The following is a 22,141-nucleotide window of genomic DNA, read 5'->3' as shown; positions in this document are numbered from 1 at the left end:
AATCGCGCAAACTGAAAATCAGTTCTTGTTAAAGAATATACATGTTAAGTGATTACGTGGTATTGGATTTGGTAACAACGTATTTTTGACGACAGAAGCAAATTCGAACACGGAACTACAACCCTGCCCGAGAAAAGACTCAGAAAATACAAACAAACTAACAGATTATAGTTGAGGTATATCATGTTCATGAGTGGCCACAAAAATGAAAGTTCTTCAGAATTTATGATCATCACTGTCCGACGACACATCTCGTTCAGCCTTCGTCTCAGGCGATACCATCAGTTGAACAGACAATAAGCTTGATTCCATTCTAGAATGAACCTTGTATTGTGAACACCAGGATATCTCCAAGGGTGATGTGATCAGGTTTAGTCTCAAATTCAAGCTTTAATTATCAGCTGTTATTGAACCTTTCACCTGGCGCCAGCAACCATTAGAGCACCATGGTCTTGGTGGTGACTTCATTCTAGCTGATAATAGGATGATGATGATGATGATGATGATGATTATGTTGCGCCTAGTGGCAGCAACAGTTGTAAACTCCCCAGGGAGTTGAAATTGATAATACGCTGAGACAGACATTCAATGATCGGGGGAAACAAACACCAGCGCCTTGAGCAAGCAATAGTTGCATGGATGTGTGCGGTATGTAAATATCCAATAATTATGATCTCGCCCTTTGAAATGTCTCGCTTGTATCAAAAGTACACTGTCGTCAGGCTACCCATTGTTATCGGTGCCCTTGGTTTGGTACCTCCTGATCCCTTGGCGCACATCAGGAGAGTGCCCGGGTTCTCCACATGCACTGGGAGCACAGCCCTTCTGACAATCTGGGTAATGCAGAAGGCTGCAGTGTTGGGGAGCCTTCATATTCTCAGGAAAGTTCTTGGTGGGTTCGACTAGGCAGTGTTTCCTGGGAGAAGTCCCATTCGCTATCCGGGCTGCGTGTAGAGGGGGTGAGGGCCCTGAGCTGATGATGAGCCTTACCGGCCTGACTGTGCCAGGATCACCCGAACCCTCTCTACCGCATGTCTGTCTTAATCTGCTAAGCATAATGATGAACTGAAAGGGGTTGAACTTGGCCTTGACCTGATTGACGTGTGTCATGTCGCTTGTGTTCCAGTATTGTACACAACGTTCATTTCGTACGGTTGTCACCAATTTCGTTTTTTTTAAATAATTGTTAAATTGTCAGTGTACGAAATTGTCATTTTTTGTCTCAAGAAAGCAAAAACGTAAAAACTAGTTTGTGTAATCCGTTGATATTGAAGTCAGTTCTTCAATGCCTACATGTTGTTCGGCGGACGATGCGGACAAAGTTGGTGCTTCCTGTTTCTTCAGAATGCCATTAACCGTCCACCTATTTAGTGGGAAGAAGTGCTTCTCGAAACGAAAGGTGACCTTTGCCACTGCAGATCAGAAGTATATTTGGTAGCTTGTAGTCACGTATGAAGAAATGTCTTTATAAAACCTCTCTGAGTCGATCACTAACTTTTCCAGTAGAACACAGGGACATTGTCGCAACAAACACAGACCGAAGTAGTGGATGTTTACTTTACTCGTCAACAAGTTGTACAAAGTATGGGTATGATGTTTTTGTGGCGAGAAAGATTGGGATACAGTTTTGACACTTACTTCATTGGACTAATTCATCTGAGGAAGGGAGCATAGAGGTAGCCAAGTGGGCTTAGCATTTGCTCACTTTGGAACTCAACAGTGTTGACTCTCACTGCCCATGATCGTCAGCATTATTGAAACAACGCACGCCCACAAAGGCTCAGCATCTGTAATTGCGGTAACTGAACGAGCATGTGGAATGCGCTAATTAGATTCCGTCGTTAAAGAGCTGATAACAATCTGGAAGTTATCTTGACTGTGGCCTAACGTTACGCCTGCAACTTGGAGCATTGCTGAAGCCGCACACCAGCCATCTGACGTCCGCTCACTTCTAGCGGAACACCCACACCGACTGCCGACCGTCCCAGCTCTTAGAACAAGGATCAGAAACTAGCATAGAACAGGACCTGTCTCACCATTACGCTTGACAAGGCGAAGAGCAACAGTACAAGTCGGCGTCATGTTGCTCCATTCGACGTTCCTGTGGCTGTGGGCGGCCTCGGATACCCTACGGGGTAGGTATATTACCTAAAATATGTGTTGCCAGTCCTCCGATAACCCAGCATAGATTGTATATTGTCTTGTCAAAAGTACACACGGAGAGACAGACAGACAGACAGAGAGAGAGAGACAGACAGACAGACACATACACAGGCACACACACAGACACACACTTTAAAAGTATCAATTTTCAAATATTTCACTGCTTAATCAAGCAATTGGAAAATGCACACTGTTGTCTTGAGATCACATTCTGATATTGTTTCGCATTTGTATTGCCTCCAACAATAATAACACATTTTGTTTTTCAGCGCCCGAGTGGGAAACGTTACAAGGTATGCCCTCAGGTTTCTACACCTCATTACAACCTGCGATGATGTAACTGTATGTAACATTGTTGCCTGTACAAGCCGCCGTGATATTTGTGTATGTAACATCGCTGCCTGTACATACCGCCGTGGTATATTTGTATGTAATATTACCTATACATGCCGACATCATAAATCTGTATGCAACATTGCGTGCCCCCATGATATATCTGTATGTAATAGTGATATATATGCCACTATGATGTAACTGTATGTAACATTGCCTAGACATGTCGCAATGATATAACTGTACGTAACGTTGCCTGTACATGCAGTCTGTATGGAACGTTGCCAGTATATGTCGCGTGATATATCTGCTTGTAACATTTGCTGGTATACATGCCGCCATGATATAACTGTTTATCTTACCTCACACAGAAATGTCGTTTTCTGGTTGGCTGTGCACTCTCCTGCTATTTTCAAAGCACACCGCTTACAAGCAAGTAATATATCATTGCTAACTAATACATTACTTCGTGATAGTAATTCTTTATCTCGATTAACAATGATGCATGGAAATTACGGATGTTTTCCGAATGCAAATCGATGGAAGGGAGATAACTCCAAATATCTTTTCTTGCCAGCAAAATCTAGCAATGGCTACAATATGAGTTATTCACTGATTACCAGGAGGTCATGGGTTGATGTACCATCGATGTTTGTCAACCCATGATCCCCGAGGGAATAACGGATTTACCTTACCGAACACCTCAATATTCATTTTGACCTGTTGGGTATCGCATCGTACACTTCATCCATTCTGATTAAACAATTCGAATCTTGCATCTTATTGTTTTTTCAGTAGGTATTGTCTTAGCAAAACCACGACGGTGTATTCCCCCTGCTTAAAAGTCACAGGGACTTCATCTGAACTACATCTTGGCAATTTGTAAACGACACAAAAAAAGCAGATTTAGAAGTCTACTACAGGTCCCTGCTACAGATTTGCATTCTCAAAACGTCGGCAATTTGAGAGCATCATGCGTGATTCAAGGTTGTTCGACTTTAAGAAGTACTGCCACGAAGTATCGACTGAGTTGCCATCAGCAGCATGATACTTTGAAACAAAACCTCGCTTGTAAGTGGGCCACATTGAAAATAATAGAAGAGCGCTAGAAACAATCAGAAATGACATTTACGTGTGAGGTAAGATTTGTACCCTTGTTTCAAATAATGCAAAATTGATTTTAAGGTGTTCGGTGACAAGTGAACAACGTATAATATAACATTGCCTATACATGCTATCCATGATATAACTATATGTAGGGCAACATTGCTGCCTATACATGCCGCCATGATATATCTGTATATAACATTGCAAGGATGCAACGGTATTGTATGATGACAATCACAAAGGCTGACATGACATTGCTGTAATATTGTTGAATACACGCCGTTGTACTTGCCTTAATACTCGTAGTTGATGCTCGGTGGTTCTTCCCTATTTACTTATGCTGACTGAGTCATTAAACGTCAAATCGAAAACATTTTGGTGGAATGGTTGTCATTGATTATTTCTGCATTCCCCCAGTGACTTGGGCTCCCCCAAACAGCAATAGCAGCACCGCCTTCGACACCATGCCCCGGACTGAAGTAGACGCCTTGAGGAAGGGCTGGGTCAAACTGTCTGACTGCGGAGGTGTGTAGTGGAAGTTGTTCGAAGTGTCACAAGAGACACTGAAATCACTTCTTGGGAAGCGTTTGCCAGTGGTAAATTGTCCCTTTGCTCGTCATGCGATACCCATCTGATGCCTCATTTAAGACTGATCTTAAATATATATTTTCATGTTTTAATGCACTGACTCATTATAACACCCACTGCTGCCCACAGCGAGACGCTGGTGCGGTTATACAGTTTGCCCTTACATGTCGAGTTTAACGCTTATGTGAACAGCACAAGAGTTCCTTTGATGCATTAAGACGCTGGTCTCAGGATGAACAAGAAGACATAAGTATTTACTCATTATAATAGATGCTAGATGTAGATGCTGACACCGATATCAAGAAATTTATACACAACATCATGCACAAGGGGAATTCGTACGTTAGAATTAGTCTACACTGCCTGTCGTAAGGAGCGACTAACGGGATCGCCAGGTCAAGCTCGCTGACTTGGTTAACACGGCATCGCATGTTGATCACTGGGTTGGATTATTTACTCATTGCCGCCACATATATGGAATATTGGTGAGTGCGACGTTAAACAACAATCCAACAAAAACCGATTCATACATGAAGGATAACTGAGTTCATACAATAGAGAAGGCCGATGCAGGAGTTCTATCACAGCATGTCTGCTTACTGTGGGAGTAAAGCCCGAAGTAACGCAAGTCTTAGACTTGTGCCGTTTTGGTGCAAACTTCCAGCATGGAACTGAGAATCCTTCCGAAGCCACAACAATAGCAGGATTCTGTTGCGGACGTAGCTCGACATCTTGGTTGAGTGCCCCACATGTCCAGCAAAAACAACAACAACAACAACAACAACAACGATGTAAGTAGTAATGATAGAAACTTATATCATTCTTAATTTTCTTACTTTTCAGAAACTTCTAAGTTTGCTGGCAAGCGTTATGTAAAGGACGGCGACACAGCCGTTGTCCTCATCTACGACGTCAACGGCTACATCGCCGGCATACAGACAGGGGTACGTGTACATGTTACATGTTTCCATAAGATACAGGTATGTTAATGTATTCCCTTTTCCAGGTCGAGCTCATTAAATATGTAGTACGCAAAACAATGAGCTGCAAATTTCCATATATGATCACTTATATCATGAGCAACCAAGGTTATTTTAAGAGCAACCAAATATTGGTACATAGAATGTAGTCATTAATGTAATAACATTGTGTCAGAGAGTGCACCGTCTCCCTGAGACGCCATGGCTGGCTCTTGACGACGTTAAAGGTTACATCCAGGCCTGCAGACATTACTACCAGCAGGAGACCTGATTTCAATAAGTATTAAATTACTACTCGCTCTCCAACACGACGTAAGAGCTTTGATTTCATCTTCTACTTCATATTAACCGATCAAACACGAACAGCAAGTAAAGATACGGGCTGGAATTGACCTTCAGGAGTCCCCGCTGGTCGTAAGAGGTTGCTAAGGGGATTGTGTGGTCTAGGTCTTTATACTTGTCTTCGTGTCTCAGGTGTGTGCGTGGATGCTCATGATGTCAATCACTTGAATGTATGGCCCAGGCTCTGTTATTAAAAGACAACCTTCCTAGAGCTGGGCTGTTGCTGGGTAGGGTTGTAAACAACAAACAAACAAACATCTGAGCAGGTACACTCCCAGAACGCCCAGTCCCTGTAGACGGAGCACCATGTATAAGGCTTCGTACTGCAACGTCGTCACGCCCTCGGACATACCATGATAGGAAGTCATCCGTAATGTCGTTTTACCAATACACATGCCTGTTATTAGTCTGTTATTGACATAGAACTACACTGATACATCAAAAACATCCCTGTCATTATTGTTCCTTCTTACTAACAAATATTATTCTGCAAATGTTCACTATGCAATATCTTGGGGATCATACTAACACCTTCCTCCCACATAAACAAACACTCTGTCATTATTCACCCGCTTGACGTTGTTGTTCTGTTGTCAATGTCACTGTGACGTTGAGGTGACGTATGACGTTACCTTTGACTTAAACATTCCTGTGACTCGCCATAAACGATAAAAGTGACTGCTTTCGTAATTCGGCAGTTCCGAAGATTGTCCAAGATGGCGAGGATATCGGATTGGATATCTGGCGTCAGAAAGAGTTGGTTTGAGGCAATTTCGTATGAGTCGTTTCTCAAATAACTGGAACTGCCAGTTGACCGGTAGGGTGCAATGGTAATATGAACATCTCAAAAACAATCATTATAAACATATAGTGATTTGTGAGGGAAGAATGTCCATGAGACAGTAACCGTTGCCTTCGAGTATAGCCCCTTTAGGAGATAATTATGTTTGATCACCTCGTGGTATATACTAAAGAGAAATAGAGCTTTGTATTCTTCAGAATACAATTAACATTTAGCCACTGGATGCATGACATATATGTCTTTTTTTCATTTCACATATCACATTTATGTGTGTCGAAATAATGCATGTGTATCCTCGACACTGTACTTCCCACGTCTTGTACTCTAGATTGAGAGCGTCAACGGCTACCCCTACGCCAGCCTGTTGAACCAGCCATTTGTGGAATATAACGACAAGCAGTACATCACATCCTATTTTGTGGAACCAAGTAAGAATAATTTGGCTTTAATGCGCATCTATGAAACCCGGGTTAGAATTGGTCTTCAGTAACCCATGCTTGTCGTAAGTGGCGACTAAATCGGTTGGTCAAGCTGTCTGACTTGGTCGACACATGTCATCGTGTCCCGGTTGAGTAGATCGATGCTCATGCTGATTGACTCGATTATCTACAGACCGCTGCCACATAGAGGGAATATTACTGAGTGAGCTGAGTAAAACTGAGGTGAGGTACGTGAAGTACGACTTTTGAAATCATATCCTTACTCTTTCATCATGTCACCATTGTTCCCCACATTGCAGAAGCTGACATTAATAAACTCCCCCTCGTTATGTTTGTTGTTGATCACACACACTACTCCTGGATCACACACACTTGTCCTGGATATAACAGACTCACACACATACACACACACACATACACACACAGACACACACACACTTGTCCTGGATCTCACACACTTGTCCTACATCACTCACACTTGTTCTACACAACCCACATTGTCCTAGATCACACATATGTGTGCTAGATCACAGACACACAGACACACAGACACACACCTGTTCTAGATCACACACACTTGTCCTACATCACTCACACTTGTTCTACGTGACCCACATTGTCCCAGATCACATACGTGTAACTTGTTTATCCAGGCTCCATCTGTAGCACGGGGAGAGCGGCCAAACAGTTTGCCATGGAAGGAACTGGGGCGGACTTGTGGATCCAGTCCAACACCAATCCCAACGACAGCCAAAGAGTTCCCCGGCAAGAGAGTGGTTTGAGCGGCACACTGTGGACCAAGGGGCGGTGTTATACCACAATGGGTACAGAGTTTTTCATAGTACACGTATGTTAGCGTTAGCCAGAACAACTTTTTCTTTCTATCTGGATACAGTGACCATCAGGGAATTAAGTGGCGAATATGAACTCTAGAAAAACGAAACACCAGTTTATTGAGACATTGTCTCGTTTTGTAGTGATGATAACTATGGTCATGTGACGTTAACAAGCGTGGTCATTGTCACAGATACCGTCCTCAAGAAATCGCTTAAATATAAGAAAAAACACGGGCACAGTGTCAGTACAATCCTATCCCTGACCCTCCTCAGGCGTTGATTTCATTGCAATCTTGCTGGAGAGTATCTTTCGATGCATCACGATTTTGTTTTGGCCGATAACTGGCGTACCCTGCGATCAATAACGTCCCAAACAATATCCATGGGATTGAAATCTGGACTAAAGGCGGGTCAAGGTAAAGTTGCTGTTAGTCTGTTGACGTAAGCAACTCCAGCGATGTGAATGAGGCCTAGTATATTCGTCAATGAAGGTTTTCAATTTTTTCAGAGCATGGTCATCGATAGTCGTGCGAGGATGTCGGTAACTGAACCAACATTCAGCCTTTGAGCTACCAACATCCGAGCGTCAATACATAGACATTAATAAGTGAATTCGGTGCTTTCTGTGTATTTGCACCATCAAGGTTTATCAGTGTGTTTAATATTTTATATTGTATACACGTGGAAGAATGCTAATTCGAAGGAAGTAATCGCCAAGCGATCTACCTGCCGCCATGTTGGGAAGCAGGTAACGTACGAGTGTTCAGGGGATTGAAGAAGAGACAAGAAGTGGCCGAGAAATGTCGTGTTATATGATACATAAGCAGCTGCCATCCACATACTTGTCTTATATATACAGCAACTTCTAAATGTCTCTCAAGAATATATGGGTCTACACCCTCCACTGCAGGACTACACTACTGGTATGACGCCAGGTTGGATGCAGCCTGTGACAATTTCTTCCCTGTCTTCCTGCTCTATAATGGCGGCCGACTTGACGCATTCGGGTGGTCTTTCATGGCTACTATAGCCTCTCCCCGCTTTGAATATCCACCGAAACGTGCGTTTGGGGTAAGTTTTTAATCTTGATAAATGCCAAATATTTTGTCATGTCAAATATTTCATACTTGTTCATAGAGTTGCCAACGACTCTTTATTGTTCAGCTCGACACCAGAAAAAAACGGCCAGAAAATAATCGTATATAGACCAGGCAATCTAGTGATTATACTATGTGACTTGGTGGAGAACGAGATGATTCTGTTAAGCAGGTCGTCAAGGCTGATCTATGAGACCCTTCCCATGCCTCGGGCGGAATACATCCACCCAGCAATCCGCACTGTTTTCAGCAGCGTAATATGATCCCCACTGGCTATCGCCACATGAATGACCTATTTACAAATGGAGACAGGGTTGCTCCCATCAGATAAATCTCTAATATGTTGTAGCTACCATCCTCGATATCTCCAGAGTATGCATTCAGATAAATCTCTACTATATTTGGAGATTTATCGGAACGTATACCCGGTAGATATCGTGGATGGGTTACAGCAAGCCTTGGTTCTATTAATGATATATTCCGGAAGAGAAAGTTGCCATAGAAGACAAGAGTTGACAGTCGTCTAAAACACTCTACCTTGGGTAGTGAAATCCTCGATCCATTTATGTTTCTAGTTCACTTCGCAAAGTCCGACGTGACCCTAACCAGGGTATCTCTCTTAGTGATGAGGGCAAACATTTGTACTTCAGGGAGACTTGATCATCTAAATGCTAAATCTAAGCTATTATCAAACGAAAGTCAGTGAGAATTGTCATGTTGGTTTTCAGTATTTCATAGACCCAGTGCCCCGCTGCCTCTCCAAGCACACGACTGGTGTGACCACTCTCCACATCTTTCTGTCGAATCCCAGAGACTCCATATGCTGATTGCTGAAGTGTGAAGCCCATTACTCTGTGTCTCACCCTGCTATTGCTCGAAGAGCCGTAATCTTTACTCACTCACTTGAACTTAGGTATCGCGGAAGATGTTCGGAATAGTTCCACAAGGCGCATGTGTGGAGTGGGTAAAGCGTTCGCTTGACCTAACGAAGACTTGGTTCTCCTAGTTGCAATGCGTCCTGATGCCTTCCGCTGCGATGTTCCTTGAATTCTACTGAAGGCGCTAAACAACCATACTCACTCACTTTCTCAAACATTCACTCGCCCACATGGTAAGGATGACAGCCAACAAACGTGAGGACCGTATGTCATCATTCTGAAAGTTGCTGAAAAGTTGCTGAAAGTTGTTGAAAGTTGTTCCCTTGCCGGGGCCTGGGCATCTACAGGCTGTGTGGATACAGCGGAACTATTGCTTATAACACGTCAATCATGTTTTCATAAATCATTTACAAATCAGGCTAATATATATATATACGACATTAATTAGGATATACAATGTGAAGACGATGTAGACGCCAGTATAAGGCGGCAACGACGGATTTCATGTAGAAGCCGGTCTTTAGACAGGTGACTATGACCAGGTTGTGTCGTTTGATGAGTCCAACGTATGCAAAGGGGATGAAGTAACCTTGATACAAAGGGGATGAAGTAACCTTGATAAAATGGGATGAAGTAACCTTGATACAAAGGGGATGAAGTAACCTTGATACAAATGGGATGAAGTAACCTTGATACAAAGGGGATGAAGTAACCTTGATGCAAAGGGGATGGAGTAACCTTGATCTCTATTGATCTGGGGGCAGTGTCGTTTGATGTGGATGGCTTCTGTTAATTTTCGTTTAGTGAAGTCCCGTTGGTTGGTTGACAGTTTTCGTCATCACATTGCATATCCCGATTAATGTCTTTGCTGTTAGTTAAGTAAGTACTGTATATATTTTAGCCTGTTTCCCACCTTACTCATACTAGCTTGACAACGGTACAGGAATCTGCATCATCAGAATAAAGTTACATAAATAATAAATGCATAAAGCTTGTCTTTATATGTCACCGCTCAAGACAACGATCAATACCTATACACAGTTAATCTTCGCCAGTACTGATGCGAGTCCGGAAGCCTCACAATGTATATCTAGGTGTATACATATGTGTATACAATAAGGAAGAAATTGACATCCATGACGTTTTGTCATAAATTTATATAGGTGGTGTTCTTCCGCCATGTTCCTTAACTCTGTGGAATCTTATACAGTTTAAACATACGCCATAATTGGGATTACACTTTCTTAGTGAAGTATAACAATTCTAGTAATTGTTTTTGAGTTGAGTCCCATCCGGGATTCGAACCCACGCCCTCTGAGTCAGGCACCTAATCGCCAGCTGTAACTAACTTTAAATATGTTAGTGTAGGGATAAATGGTTAAATTACACAGTGCATGGGAATGAATATCACATTTTATAAATGTTTAAGAGGGGTGTTTTTACTAAAATACCTGATGTAGTCCTTGCTGAAGGCACGATGAAGCCAATATTTCACACCAGAACAGACTACACAAGATAGGGCTTCACGGGACCGGGTGTCATAAAGGTCATTGAAGTCAGTGAATTTCAGAATGAAGCGCCTGTAAAATAATATATATTTATGTATTCCGGTACCGACCGCAACAGGTTTAGGCTCTCTTTAACATTGAAATCGATTATTTTTTAAGATAACTTAATTCCTCCAGCTCTCCTCGTGTTCAATGAACGTTTTTGTTAGAATGAAGGGCCAGATCAGGTTTTATAATTTTCCCACGGGTGTTTACCGTGTTCACTGTAGGGATGACAGTCTGTTCATTCTTCTTGTATGGGAAAGACTCAGGTGTGATCAAATAATCTGTTGTAGAAATCTTTATCCTTCACGTAACCAACGACACAGTTTCTTTCAAGTGAAGTTTCAGTTCTCGTACTCCTGTCTGGTGTTCGGGTCCAGAACGTCAAGATGGCATCCGGGGGATAAAACACATACATCGTTCAGGTGCGTATACGTTTCTATTGACCTAAATATATGAATGCGAAATGTACTTGTTTCTGATTTTCACAACTTTTCATGTGTACTGTAACCGGAATTCTACACGTAATTTGTTAATCATCTCTTCAGACCTCAAACCAAATATTCTATGTTTGCATATTTTCCCCTTCATTAGAATCTAAAAGTGATTTTGCCTTTGGGCGACTTACATGTAGCAAGGCAAGTGGTTCAGGTGTTGGTTCGTCATGGTTGGATCCATCAGACGTACACCACCTTGTCCACCCGTTGTGGTATTGCCAGTGCTTACTGTCATAGGATACTCCGGTACACAAGCACTCAGCGTTGACATAAACCAAACAAAGCGACCTTTTTCATAAAAACTTTGAAAAGAAAGCGGACTTATAATATTATTTTATAACCAGTTTCACACTGTCAGTCATTATTTGAATAAAACACTGTACCAGACCGAAGTAAATGCTGTACTGACGTCATTACTCACGTGACCCATCATACGAGGAACTGTGACACTTACCCGAGCTTCTCTTGGGGTTACTTGCGAGCAAAGGTCACATTGTGAAAGGTAGCCCCTCGTGGGTTACAGTCGATTGCAACAGAAACACTCTTTCGTATTTGGGCAAAAAAACGCTGGTTTCGAAGGCTTTCAGTCCCTTGTTGATCCGTCCAGATTTTAATTTGACCCCCGTTATTTAAATGAACACTGTTGAATGCCATGTACAACTATTACTATAAAATTGTAAAATACTCAACCAAGGAAATGGGTGCGACTGACGGAATTTAAGGCCTGGAATTTCACGAGTTTCATTGGGTAGCAATAGTGTGTGAAACAACGGTGAGAGTAAAGTAACATGTGAAACACGGGTAAAACCATTTACATGCAGATGAAGACGCGTGAACCCACAGTCACTTCACGTTCATACAAAACACGTCCTTATCTCAAGTGAGTGAGTAAGTTTTGTTTTACGTCACACTCAGCATTATTCCACCTACACAGCGGGGGTCTGTACATAGAGTCTGGACCAAACAATCCAATAATCAACAGCAAGGGCATCGATCGACGCACTGGGAACCGATGACATGGATCAACCACCAGATCCCGTTAGTCGCTTTTGACGACAAGCATCGTCGCCCTTTGTGGCAAGCATGTATTGCTAAAGACCTGTTCTACCCCGGATCTGAACACAAGACAAACATTTATATATGAATGGTCTGCACTGTTAAGTGTTGGAGAACATATAGCTTTACCATGACCCACTCGAGGTAACCTTAGGAGCAATTCTTGCCTGTTTCTGTGATAAACTGTACACGGAGCTCGTCTCGAGGTACCACCTTGTACTGTTTTATTTCAAGGAGATGTGAATGTGGTCTGGTGTGGAGATAAAAAATAAGTTTATGCGTTAGTGTCTTTGCAGTGCTTGTCTTCTGGCCATATCTTTCTGAAAAAAAACGTGTTTGTGTGTCATCCAGCTTTCACTGATTTGCTGTTCATACTCTCTGGAGGTACGTCAAGGACTAATGTACAGAAACCTGCTCGTCGTACAAGAAATATATATGGTAGTGAGACTTGGCTTATCATGTCATTGTATCAAACTGTCTTGTCAAAACTCCACATTTTACAGACCACCGTCATATAACTAGCTTACTTGGGGCGCCACACAGCACACCCGACCTCGCCTCGAGTACACAAGCGTTCAAACAACAAGGGTATGGCAGGTTGGCCGCGACGTAATTTTTCATTTCCTCCGTGATTCTCAGTAATCTCCCTGTAAGGCAAGCAGTGACTGAGTGCGTTATTCTATGGTTAAATGTGAGAAACGTGTACGGTTGTGTGCAAGTCGCGCGGTTTGCCCCCACTATCGCTGCGTCTTATCAACGCGAATATTTAGGTCTCCGTTATCGGGGCGGTTGGTAACACGTCGTCCGGGTCAGGAAAATCCACGGTAAGTCGCTGTGAAGTTTGCTTCCTTCATTTTCAAAATATCGACATTTTGTCTAACAGTTTCCGCGTTTTATTTTCTCAGTGTTTGCTACGTAGTGACGCGGATATTTTACACACACATTTGTCAACAACATGGCTTGATGGGTTCCTGAAAAGTGTGAACTAGGCGTCCGATGTTTTACACACGGCACATGAAAGTGACAACACGTGCAACAAGTTGGCAGTGTTTAGCTGACATGTCTGTACCATAGTCAGGCCGGACTTTTAATCTAACGCAAAGGCTTAATGCTTCAGTGGTATGGCATGTGGACTTGTAGTTGTGCATGATATATTCAATATAAACGTAATCTTTATTATTCAATAGTATTTAATTGCTGGCATTGTTTTGACTAGCTCATTAACGCGTGTATTCCAAGCACACTAGGTGGATGTGGTTAATCGATCCATGCCATGACACCCTTCAGCTTAACGACAGCACAAACCCTGGCCCTGTGTCAAGTCGGAAGGATGTTTTTTTTCCACATGTGCGTACCCGTGGAATCCAAGAACTATATATCTATAATATCAACAATCACAAGAACCCCAGAACATCGTCCCTCCCAAGAACCCTAGAACACCGCAACATTCGCTCACCCTGAACACCAGTCCCATAGAACCCCAGAACATCCGCTCCCCTGAATCCCAGAGCTCCTGAACATGAGAACATCCACTCCCCTGAATCCCAGAGCTCCTGAACATGAGAACACCCACTCCCCTGAATGCCAGAGCTCCTGAACCAAGCGGAGAACATCCACTCTCCTGAATCCCTGAACTCCTAAACCAAATGGAGAACATCCAATTCTCAACAGAACCTCACTTACTGAATTGAAGTTCCTGGATTTGCTTCATGTGTTTGTAGCGGGCGCCATCACTAGGATAGGCTACCCTCACCCATATGTTAACATCCATCTGGTATCAGAGATATTTGGTAGTGATTCAGCACATGTTTGGTTTGTATCTAACCAGCATGGAACCCGTGAATCTGTGGCTAAGATTTTGCTATAGTTGCCATGTGACTAACACAGAGAAGTGATCGATAGGTCATCAGATATAACTGTATAGATCAGGCACTACCAAGTGCTTCATCAGACGCTCTGTTCATTCGACTACGTCGATATATACTCTCGGGTACAACCAGTATGGCTCATGAAAAATATTATTTGACATAGTGGGCTTGTGAGAGGTCATTAAGATGTGAAGTGATACAACAATGTGGTGACATTGACTTTCACTCTCCACAGGGGGCTTTGGCTTTGTTGTGCGTCAGCGTGTGTGCGTGTGTGCGTGTGTGCGTGCGTGCGTGCGTGCGTGTTTCTTTGCCCGTTGTGTGCGCGTGAGTGGTGAGTGTGGGATTGTGTGTAGAGAGAGGTTGTACAAAGTAGGGTGAGCGATTGTTTAAAGACAATCCCGAAACCAATGAAATAGGATTAATGTACACCGATAACAACGTAAACACGAAGACAAAGAGATTATCGGGTTAGCAATGTATGCCGGTCATGTTCTATCTGTGTATATTCACTCTCTGCACTCACTCAGTAGAATGAGCAAGAATTATCCCGTCTTGTTATGCATAAAACGTGTCATGCATTCATATTCGTCCAACTTCTAAATGTATTCCAAATGTGTGTGTCTGTTTCTGTGCATGGTTAATGTGTGTGGTGTATCTCCTCCATATATACTGTATATATTCACTATATATTGTGAGCGGAGATAAGAGGGGTGTCAGCTAGCAAGTTATATCTGCCAGACACGTTTTAGCAGTCGAAATGTTCAGTGGTGTTAAGGTGATCGTTCTTCATTTCGCGCACTTGAACTGTGTATGTCCTTCTACTCCTGCCATGGAACGTCGGTTATATCCCATGGAGTACACATAGTACAGGCATGTTTGTCTGTGATATTTGTAGATGCTGTGTCGTTTCGTGTGTGGTTGTGGTTGTGGTTGTGGTTGTGGTTGTGGTTGTGGTTGTGGTTGTGGTTTCTCGATGTGATGTTTATGTTTGTGGTTTCTCGAGCTCAATGTTGTGATGTTGATACTACATCTACCTGTCACTTGAAGAATCCACGCCTGGTGTTGCTATGACGAAGACTGTGCTCACTACATACTTTGGTGTATTATTGCCACTTTGATGAAGCATCATATATGTCGTGAAACCTGTGTTGGCCTTTCTAAACGCTGTCATGTGCAGACAATAAGTATGGAACTCAGCTGGCCGTATTGTATAAGCTGTGTCTGTTGTTGTACACTAGTGGTGGCTCAGGAGGTGGCTCGCGACAAGGGCCCGATACCCTTGAAGCATGTTTCCTGCTTCACCCGAGCACGAATATTGCATAAAGGGGCATTAAACCCATATTCTCACTTCTCGTAAAAATCTGATATTAATGTTCCGTCCTAAAACTAAGTGAAAACTAGTTCAGTGTCAGATAAATCTGAATTTGCAACCCACGAACACAGGTTATGTGATGGCAAATCTAAAAGAATAATCAAGCGAATTTTGAAGGCCACAGTACCAGGTTTGTGCAGAGTAAAGTATGAAACTATCGGCATAATCGAGGTGCCATAGACACCTGGGACACGTGTGCTCGGTTAACTGTCTATGACACAACATACTGATTGCAGACAGGTGTTCTGTGTCATGTTTGTCCCAGACATTTACACTGAAAAGTTATTTTTACATCGATTCAGGTATGAACCATTGTTTCTATTGAGTCCAATCTGTCACTGCAAGGCTGTTTCTCTGCTCACAAAACATGACTGAAAAATTCCATAAAAGCTGCAACAAAATTATCAAATTCACTCGCTCAACACACTATGTGTGACTTGTCTTATGTTTGTTGTGGATATAGGTATCGATCTTCCCAACTTAGTGGAAACGTGTTTCACATTCATTTATGCAGTATGTATGTGGACACCTTGTTTCTGTATGTTGTTTACACTGTTCGTATTCACACCTGGCTGCCTACCATCAGGTGAAACACGTGGAGTGTTGGTATAGATGTGTCGGCACGATTGCATGGTTGCTAGTTTGTTTTTATCTAAATGTCGTTACGTGTACACATTGCACTGTCGATAATCCACGTTGACTGAAAGCACCTGCTTATGTTATTTACCATCCTGTGTTGACGCGCCAGACTTCTCATTATCTCATGTTCGCATGCAGGTGATAAAGGAGACTGAATATCCTCGGAGTGTTTCTCATGATACAAAACTTGACGTCTGTAATCTTCCCCTTCTCTCATTCAGTACATACACAATATGCTTCAGTGACTATCACTGCTGTTTACAGAATTGAGTAGTTTTCATTTCGACATAGGGCTCCAGTTACAAGCAGTATATGAACATGGGGCTTAATGTCCTCAAGTGCACTGCACTTTGTAAATGTGGGGGAGACCGTACATGCATGTATTTCCGGATTCGGTCAGGCTAGATACAGTTACACTTAATGCGTGATTGAGTAACCTGCCACAGATTGTTGAAATAGCTATGTGACATTCATGATGACATCAAACATGTTTTCGTTAATTTTGATATGTTTTTGTGGGTGATCCAAAGGCAACCAAACTCATATATTATGTAAGTAAACCTACTGATATATTCCTTCAAGTAACTGTCATCTGCTCTTGCACTATTTTTGATACATAATTTATTAGGATTTGAAATTGAGTTAAGTCAGCGTTTTTCTCCGTTTAATTTTTCTCCGAAAATGAAAATGGCCAAAATCTGTGTGGTTTCTCGTTTTGAATTTGCTAGGAACTGAAAAACATATGTCAGAACATGATTTCAGTTTATCTCATACTTATTTCACTGACGTAGTCTATACAGGTGGCCATCTTTTACGTTTAAAATTCAAAAACAAACGAGGCATGCTGTGAGTTGAACTAGAGGTCCAAACTGCCACTTGTAGAGATTTCTGTATGCAGAATATTGAATGAGGCAGTTTGACTTGTAAAACAGCTGAAATGTTCTGCGAGGAAATTCTAATGAAATCAGAGAAAGTACCTGTTAAGTGTGATATCGCTATGTAAACACATGTCTCCAGGATCTCTTAGACCTAATTAAACCACAATGTCAGGTACACGTGAGGGACCTTTATGTAACACACACACAGAACATAACCATCACCGTATGTTCTACACATCAGGTATAGGGCAGACGCTGGCTCCGAATTGTAAGGTGAATTATTAATAACTGACTTCCCCTGACGTCAATGCTGTTGTAGTACAGCATATATATGTCGGCCATACTTCCAGTTAGTCAAATGTTGGTTTGATAATCTTCAGTCTTGACTTCCTGTTGACCTATGCTCCAGTATGTTGACAAGAATAGTAAATATTTACTTTCAGCAAATATCAAGATCTATTTCATTTACACTGTCATGCATGGCCATACCACGCAGGAATGTTATTAATGCTGAAGTTGAGGGTTATCCTTCATATGTAGTTATTACTTATCGCACTATCACGTTACAGTTTTCATTCTCTGTATTGGTAGCATAGGAACGCGGGTGGGCCAGTCGCCGAGGTCACCGCAATTAGCTGTCTCCAGAACCTGGAAATTCGTGCTATTGGATCCTGCTCGGGGGTGACACAAGAGTTGCTTTCTGACCTGTGTCGTTCCTGTGACCTAATGCTGGTATGCAGTAATTTGTAACAAAATTTATACTGTTCAAAGCGACGTCAAACTCACTCATAGTTATTTGACATGACACACCGACTTCTTTCAAAGGTATAGCGCAAGTTACATGTTTTTTGTCAGTGTTATTGATCTTGCCTACAACCCCTCGAGGCAACTATCATAATACCATAACGACATTCCGGTCACCTGGGATCCACCTGTTCCACCTGTGGCACGTGGCGTGTCTGGCGACATGACACATCTGCCAGAGTATAATTACATAACCACCCAAAGCAAATATGAATGCGTTGTTCAGTGTTTTAGTGTTATACAATCGACCCATGAACGACACGGTGAAGTGATCCACTGCATCTGCCGATGTTTATACCTCAGATTTCTGTTAGGTATTCGTAGCTGTTGAATGTTGGATATTTAACTCACAAAACCTCACAAACACATCGATAATTTTAATGCATGTTCTGAAGTACCAAACAGCCGTTGCCCCTGGCAAGTCATTAATAACTATTTAATGACTGCACGCACACTGACAAAGGCATGGGGATCGTCAAAAGCCTGCTGCATTCAAGGAAAAGCGTTTATATTTGGGAGATTAGTTTTACACTAGTGCATATACTCCTTTGGTGAGTGCACTCAGTATATGTCTGTAGGTATTACTCTGCAGGTAGATTGACAGTAGTTCAGTGTCTGAGTGGATGTCGTGGATACCGTTGTGCGTCGTCACTGAAGTTGGTAGTAAACCTGTGAGTATGTTTACTTCCTCATGTTTACACTGAGGAATTATTATGGAGGTTTGTATGCACGGCACTGTTTCTTGATAACGGCTTCTTTTATTCTTTATCAGTGACAATGAAGTTGTGATCACTAAATATGGCATGTATTCATGTTCTTCAAAATTTTGAATTTTTTTCAGTGACAACATGTTTGTAGGTCTATATTAAAAGCCTGTGTTTATTATACTTTTTTGGTTTCTATAGAAACCATGAAGGGAAGAATACATGAAAGTACAATTATATTATGTACGGAAACCTTTCGCAGCAGGTATCCATGGATACATAATACGTTTGTGTAAATATTCTCTCAGCCAAAGAATGGTTATTGTGTCTTTTACCTGGTTGGAGAGTACTGCCCTGATGCATGTCACAGTCCGCAGGGGGTTCAGTAACAGAAGGGGGCAATATAAGCTGGGTTCAAGGACCTACTTGTGGGTTATCTTAACCAGGAATCGCTACTGCTTCACTGCTTCACATACAATGTGGGATTTCACTGCAAGGAATGAAAAGTCATCACATGCTGAAATCTGTAAACACATTGACAATATTACCTGACGAAACGTTGCACAATGTCACAATAACTTTTTCCTCTGAATATGCTAATGCGTCTCAAGACGGCAGATCTGATGACGCGCGTCTCAAGAAGGCAGATCTGACGACGTGCGTCTCAAGACGGCAGATCTGATGACATGCGTCTCAAGACGGCAGATCGAGTTGGTGCGTCTCAAGACGGCAGATCGATGAGGTGCGTCTCAAGACGGCAGATCTGATGACGTGCGTCTCAAGGCGTCAGATCTGATGACGTGCGTCTCAAGACGGCAGATCTGATGACGTGCCTCTCAAGACGGCAGATCTCATGACGTGCGTCTCAAGACGGCAGGTCGATAACGTGCGTCTACAGACAGTAGATCAATGACGTCCGTCTCAAGACGGCAGATGGATGACGTGCGTCTCAAGACGGCAGATCTGATGACGTGCGTCTCAAGACGGCAGATCTGATGACGTGCGTCTCAAGACTGCAGATCTGATGACGTGGGTCTGAAGACGGAAGATCGATGCTGTCCGACTAAAGAAGGCAGATCGATGAGGTGCGACTCCAGACGGCAGATCTCATGATGTGCATCTACAGACGGCAGATCTGATGACGCGCGTCTCAAGAAGGCAGATCTGACGACGTGCGTCTCAAGACGGTAGATCTAATGACGTGCGTCTGAAGACGGCAGATCTGATGACGTGCGTCTCAAGACGGCAGATCTGATGACATGCGTCTCAAGACGGCAGATCGAGTTGGTGCGTCTCAAGACGGCAGATCGATGAGGTGCGTCTCAAGACGGCAGATCTGATGACGTGCGTCTCAAGGCGTCAGATCTGATGACGTGCGTCTCAAGACGGCAGATCTGATGACGTGCCTCTCAAGACGGCAGATCTCATGACGTGCGTCTCAAGACGGCAGGTCGATAACGTGCGTCTACAGACAGTAGATCAATGACGTCCGTCTCAAGACGGCAGATGGATGACGTGCGTCTCAAGACGGCAGATCTGATGACGTGCGTCTCAAGACGGCAGATCTGATGACGTGCGTCTCAAGACTGCAGATCTGATGACGTGGGTCTGAAGACGGAAGATCGATGCTGTCCGACTAAAGAAGGCAGATCGATGAGGTGCGACTCCAGACGGCAGATCTCATGATGTGCATCTACAGACGGCAGATCGATGACGTGCGTCTGCAAACGGCAGATTGATGACGTGCGTCTGCAGACGGCAGATCTGATGTCGTACGTCTCAAGACGGCACATCTGACGACGTGCGTCTACAGACGGCAGATCTGATGACATGCGTCTCAAGACGGCAGAACTCATGACGTGCGTCACAAGACGGCAGATCAATGCCGTGCGTCTCACGACGGCACATCGATTAGGTGCTTGTCAAGACGGCAGATCTGACGACGTGCGTCTCAAGACAGCAGATCGATGACGTCCGTATACAGACGGCAGATCTGATGACGTACGTCTCAAGAGGGCAGATCTGACGACATGCGTGTACAGAAGGCAGATCTGATGACATGCGTCACAAGACGGCAGATGGACGACGTGCGTCTCACGATGGCAGATCCTGATGACATGCGTCTCAAGACGGCAGATCTGATAACGTGCGTCTCAAGACGGCAGATCTGATGACGTGCGTCTCAAGACGGCAGATCTGACGACGTGCGTCTCAAGAGGGCAGATCTGACGACGTGCGTCTCAAGTCGGCAGATCGATGAGGTGCGTCTCAAGAGGGCAGATCGATGACGTGCGTGTACAGAAGGCAGATCTGATGACATGCGTCACAAGACGGCAGATGGATGACGTGCGTCTCACGATGGCAGATCCTGATGACATGCGTCTCAAGACGGCAGATCTGATAACGTGCTTCTCAAGACGGCAGATCGAGGAGGTGCGTCTCAAGAGGGCAGATCTGATGACGTGCGTCTCAAGACGGCAGATCTGACGACGTTCGTCTCAAGACGGCAGATCGAGTTGGTGCGTCTCAAGAGGGCAGATCTGATGACGTGCGTCTCAAGAGGGCAGATCTGATGACGTGCGTCTCAAGACGGCAGATCTGATGACGTGCTTCTGAAGACGGCAGATCGAGGAGGTGTGTCTCAAGAGGGCAGATCTGATGACGTGCGTCTGAAGACGGCAGATCTGATGACATGCGTCTCAAGACGGCAGATCGATGAGGTGCGTCTCAAGACGGCAGATCTGATGAGGTGCGTCTCAAGACGGCAGATCTGATGACTTGCTTCTCAAGACGGCAGATCGATGACGTTCGTCTCAAGACGGCAGATCTGATGACGTGCGTCTGAAGACGACAGATCTGATGACGTGCGTCTACAGACGGCAGATCGATGACGTTCGTCTCAAGACGGTAGATCGATAACGTCACTGCCTATATGGCGGACTTTAATCCCATAACGTTTTCCTACTCCCCGACCCTGTATATATGATTGTATGATCGTCATGTAAAATTCACGAATATCCCTTTTTGAATTGGTCTTCAGTAACCAATCCTTGTCGTAAGAGCAGACTAACGGGACCGAGTAGTCAGACTAACGAGTGGTTAGGAGCCTTGGCTAATGCTTGTCGTCGTCAATATCAGTGCCCACGGTGTCAGTCACTGGGTTGACTGGCGCAAAATCAGTTACGTACATACGCCGTCATGTAG

The 22,141-nt window shown here is 43.5% G+C and overlaps 2 protein-coding genes across 3 annotated transcripts in view; both read left to right on the top strand.

Annotated features, from left to right (window-relative positions):
* Window positions 1-1,899: 1,899 nt before the first annotated feature.
* On the top strand, window positions 1,900-10,550 carry LOC137265574 (uncharacterized). The gene is made up of 8 exons (XM_067800993.1): window positions 1,900-2,135; window positions 2,433-2,456; window positions 4,021-4,128; window positions 5,035-5,135; window positions 6,644-6,743; window positions 7,409-7,579; window positions 8,502-8,662; window positions 9,417-10,550. The coding sequence occupies exons 1-8, from the start codon at window positions 2,081-2,083 to the stop codon at window positions 9,513-9,515; spliced, it is 819 nt and encodes a 272-aa protein (XP_067657094.1). The 5' UTR covers window positions 1,900-2,080; the 3' UTR covers window positions 9,516-10,550.
* Window positions 10,551-13,408: 2,858 nt separating this feature from the next.
* Window positions 13,409-22,141, top strand: part of LOC137266466 (beta-hexosaminidase subunit beta-like) — a 71,578-nt gene continuing 62,845 nt past the window's right edge. Inside the window, exon 1 of one of the 2 annotated variants that reach the window (XM_067801967.1) lies at window positions 13,409-13,493. The gene's annotated coding sequence lies outside the window, so the exon portion shown is untranslated. The remainder of the gene's footprint in view (window positions 13,494-22,141) is intronic. The other variant, XM_067801968.1, reaches the window with a different exon arrangement.

The sequence above is a fragment of the Haliotis asinina genome, chromosome 15 (genome assembly GCF_037392515.1).
Source record: "Haliotis asinina isolate JCU_RB_2024 chromosome 15, JCU_Hal_asi_v2, whole genome shotgun sequence".
NCBI lineage: Eukaryota > Metazoa > Mollusca > Gastropoda > Lepetellida > Haliotidae > Haliotis > Haliotis asinina.
Note: the sequence above shows the minus strand (reverse complement) of the source record. Positions and strands in the feature narration are given on the sequence as shown.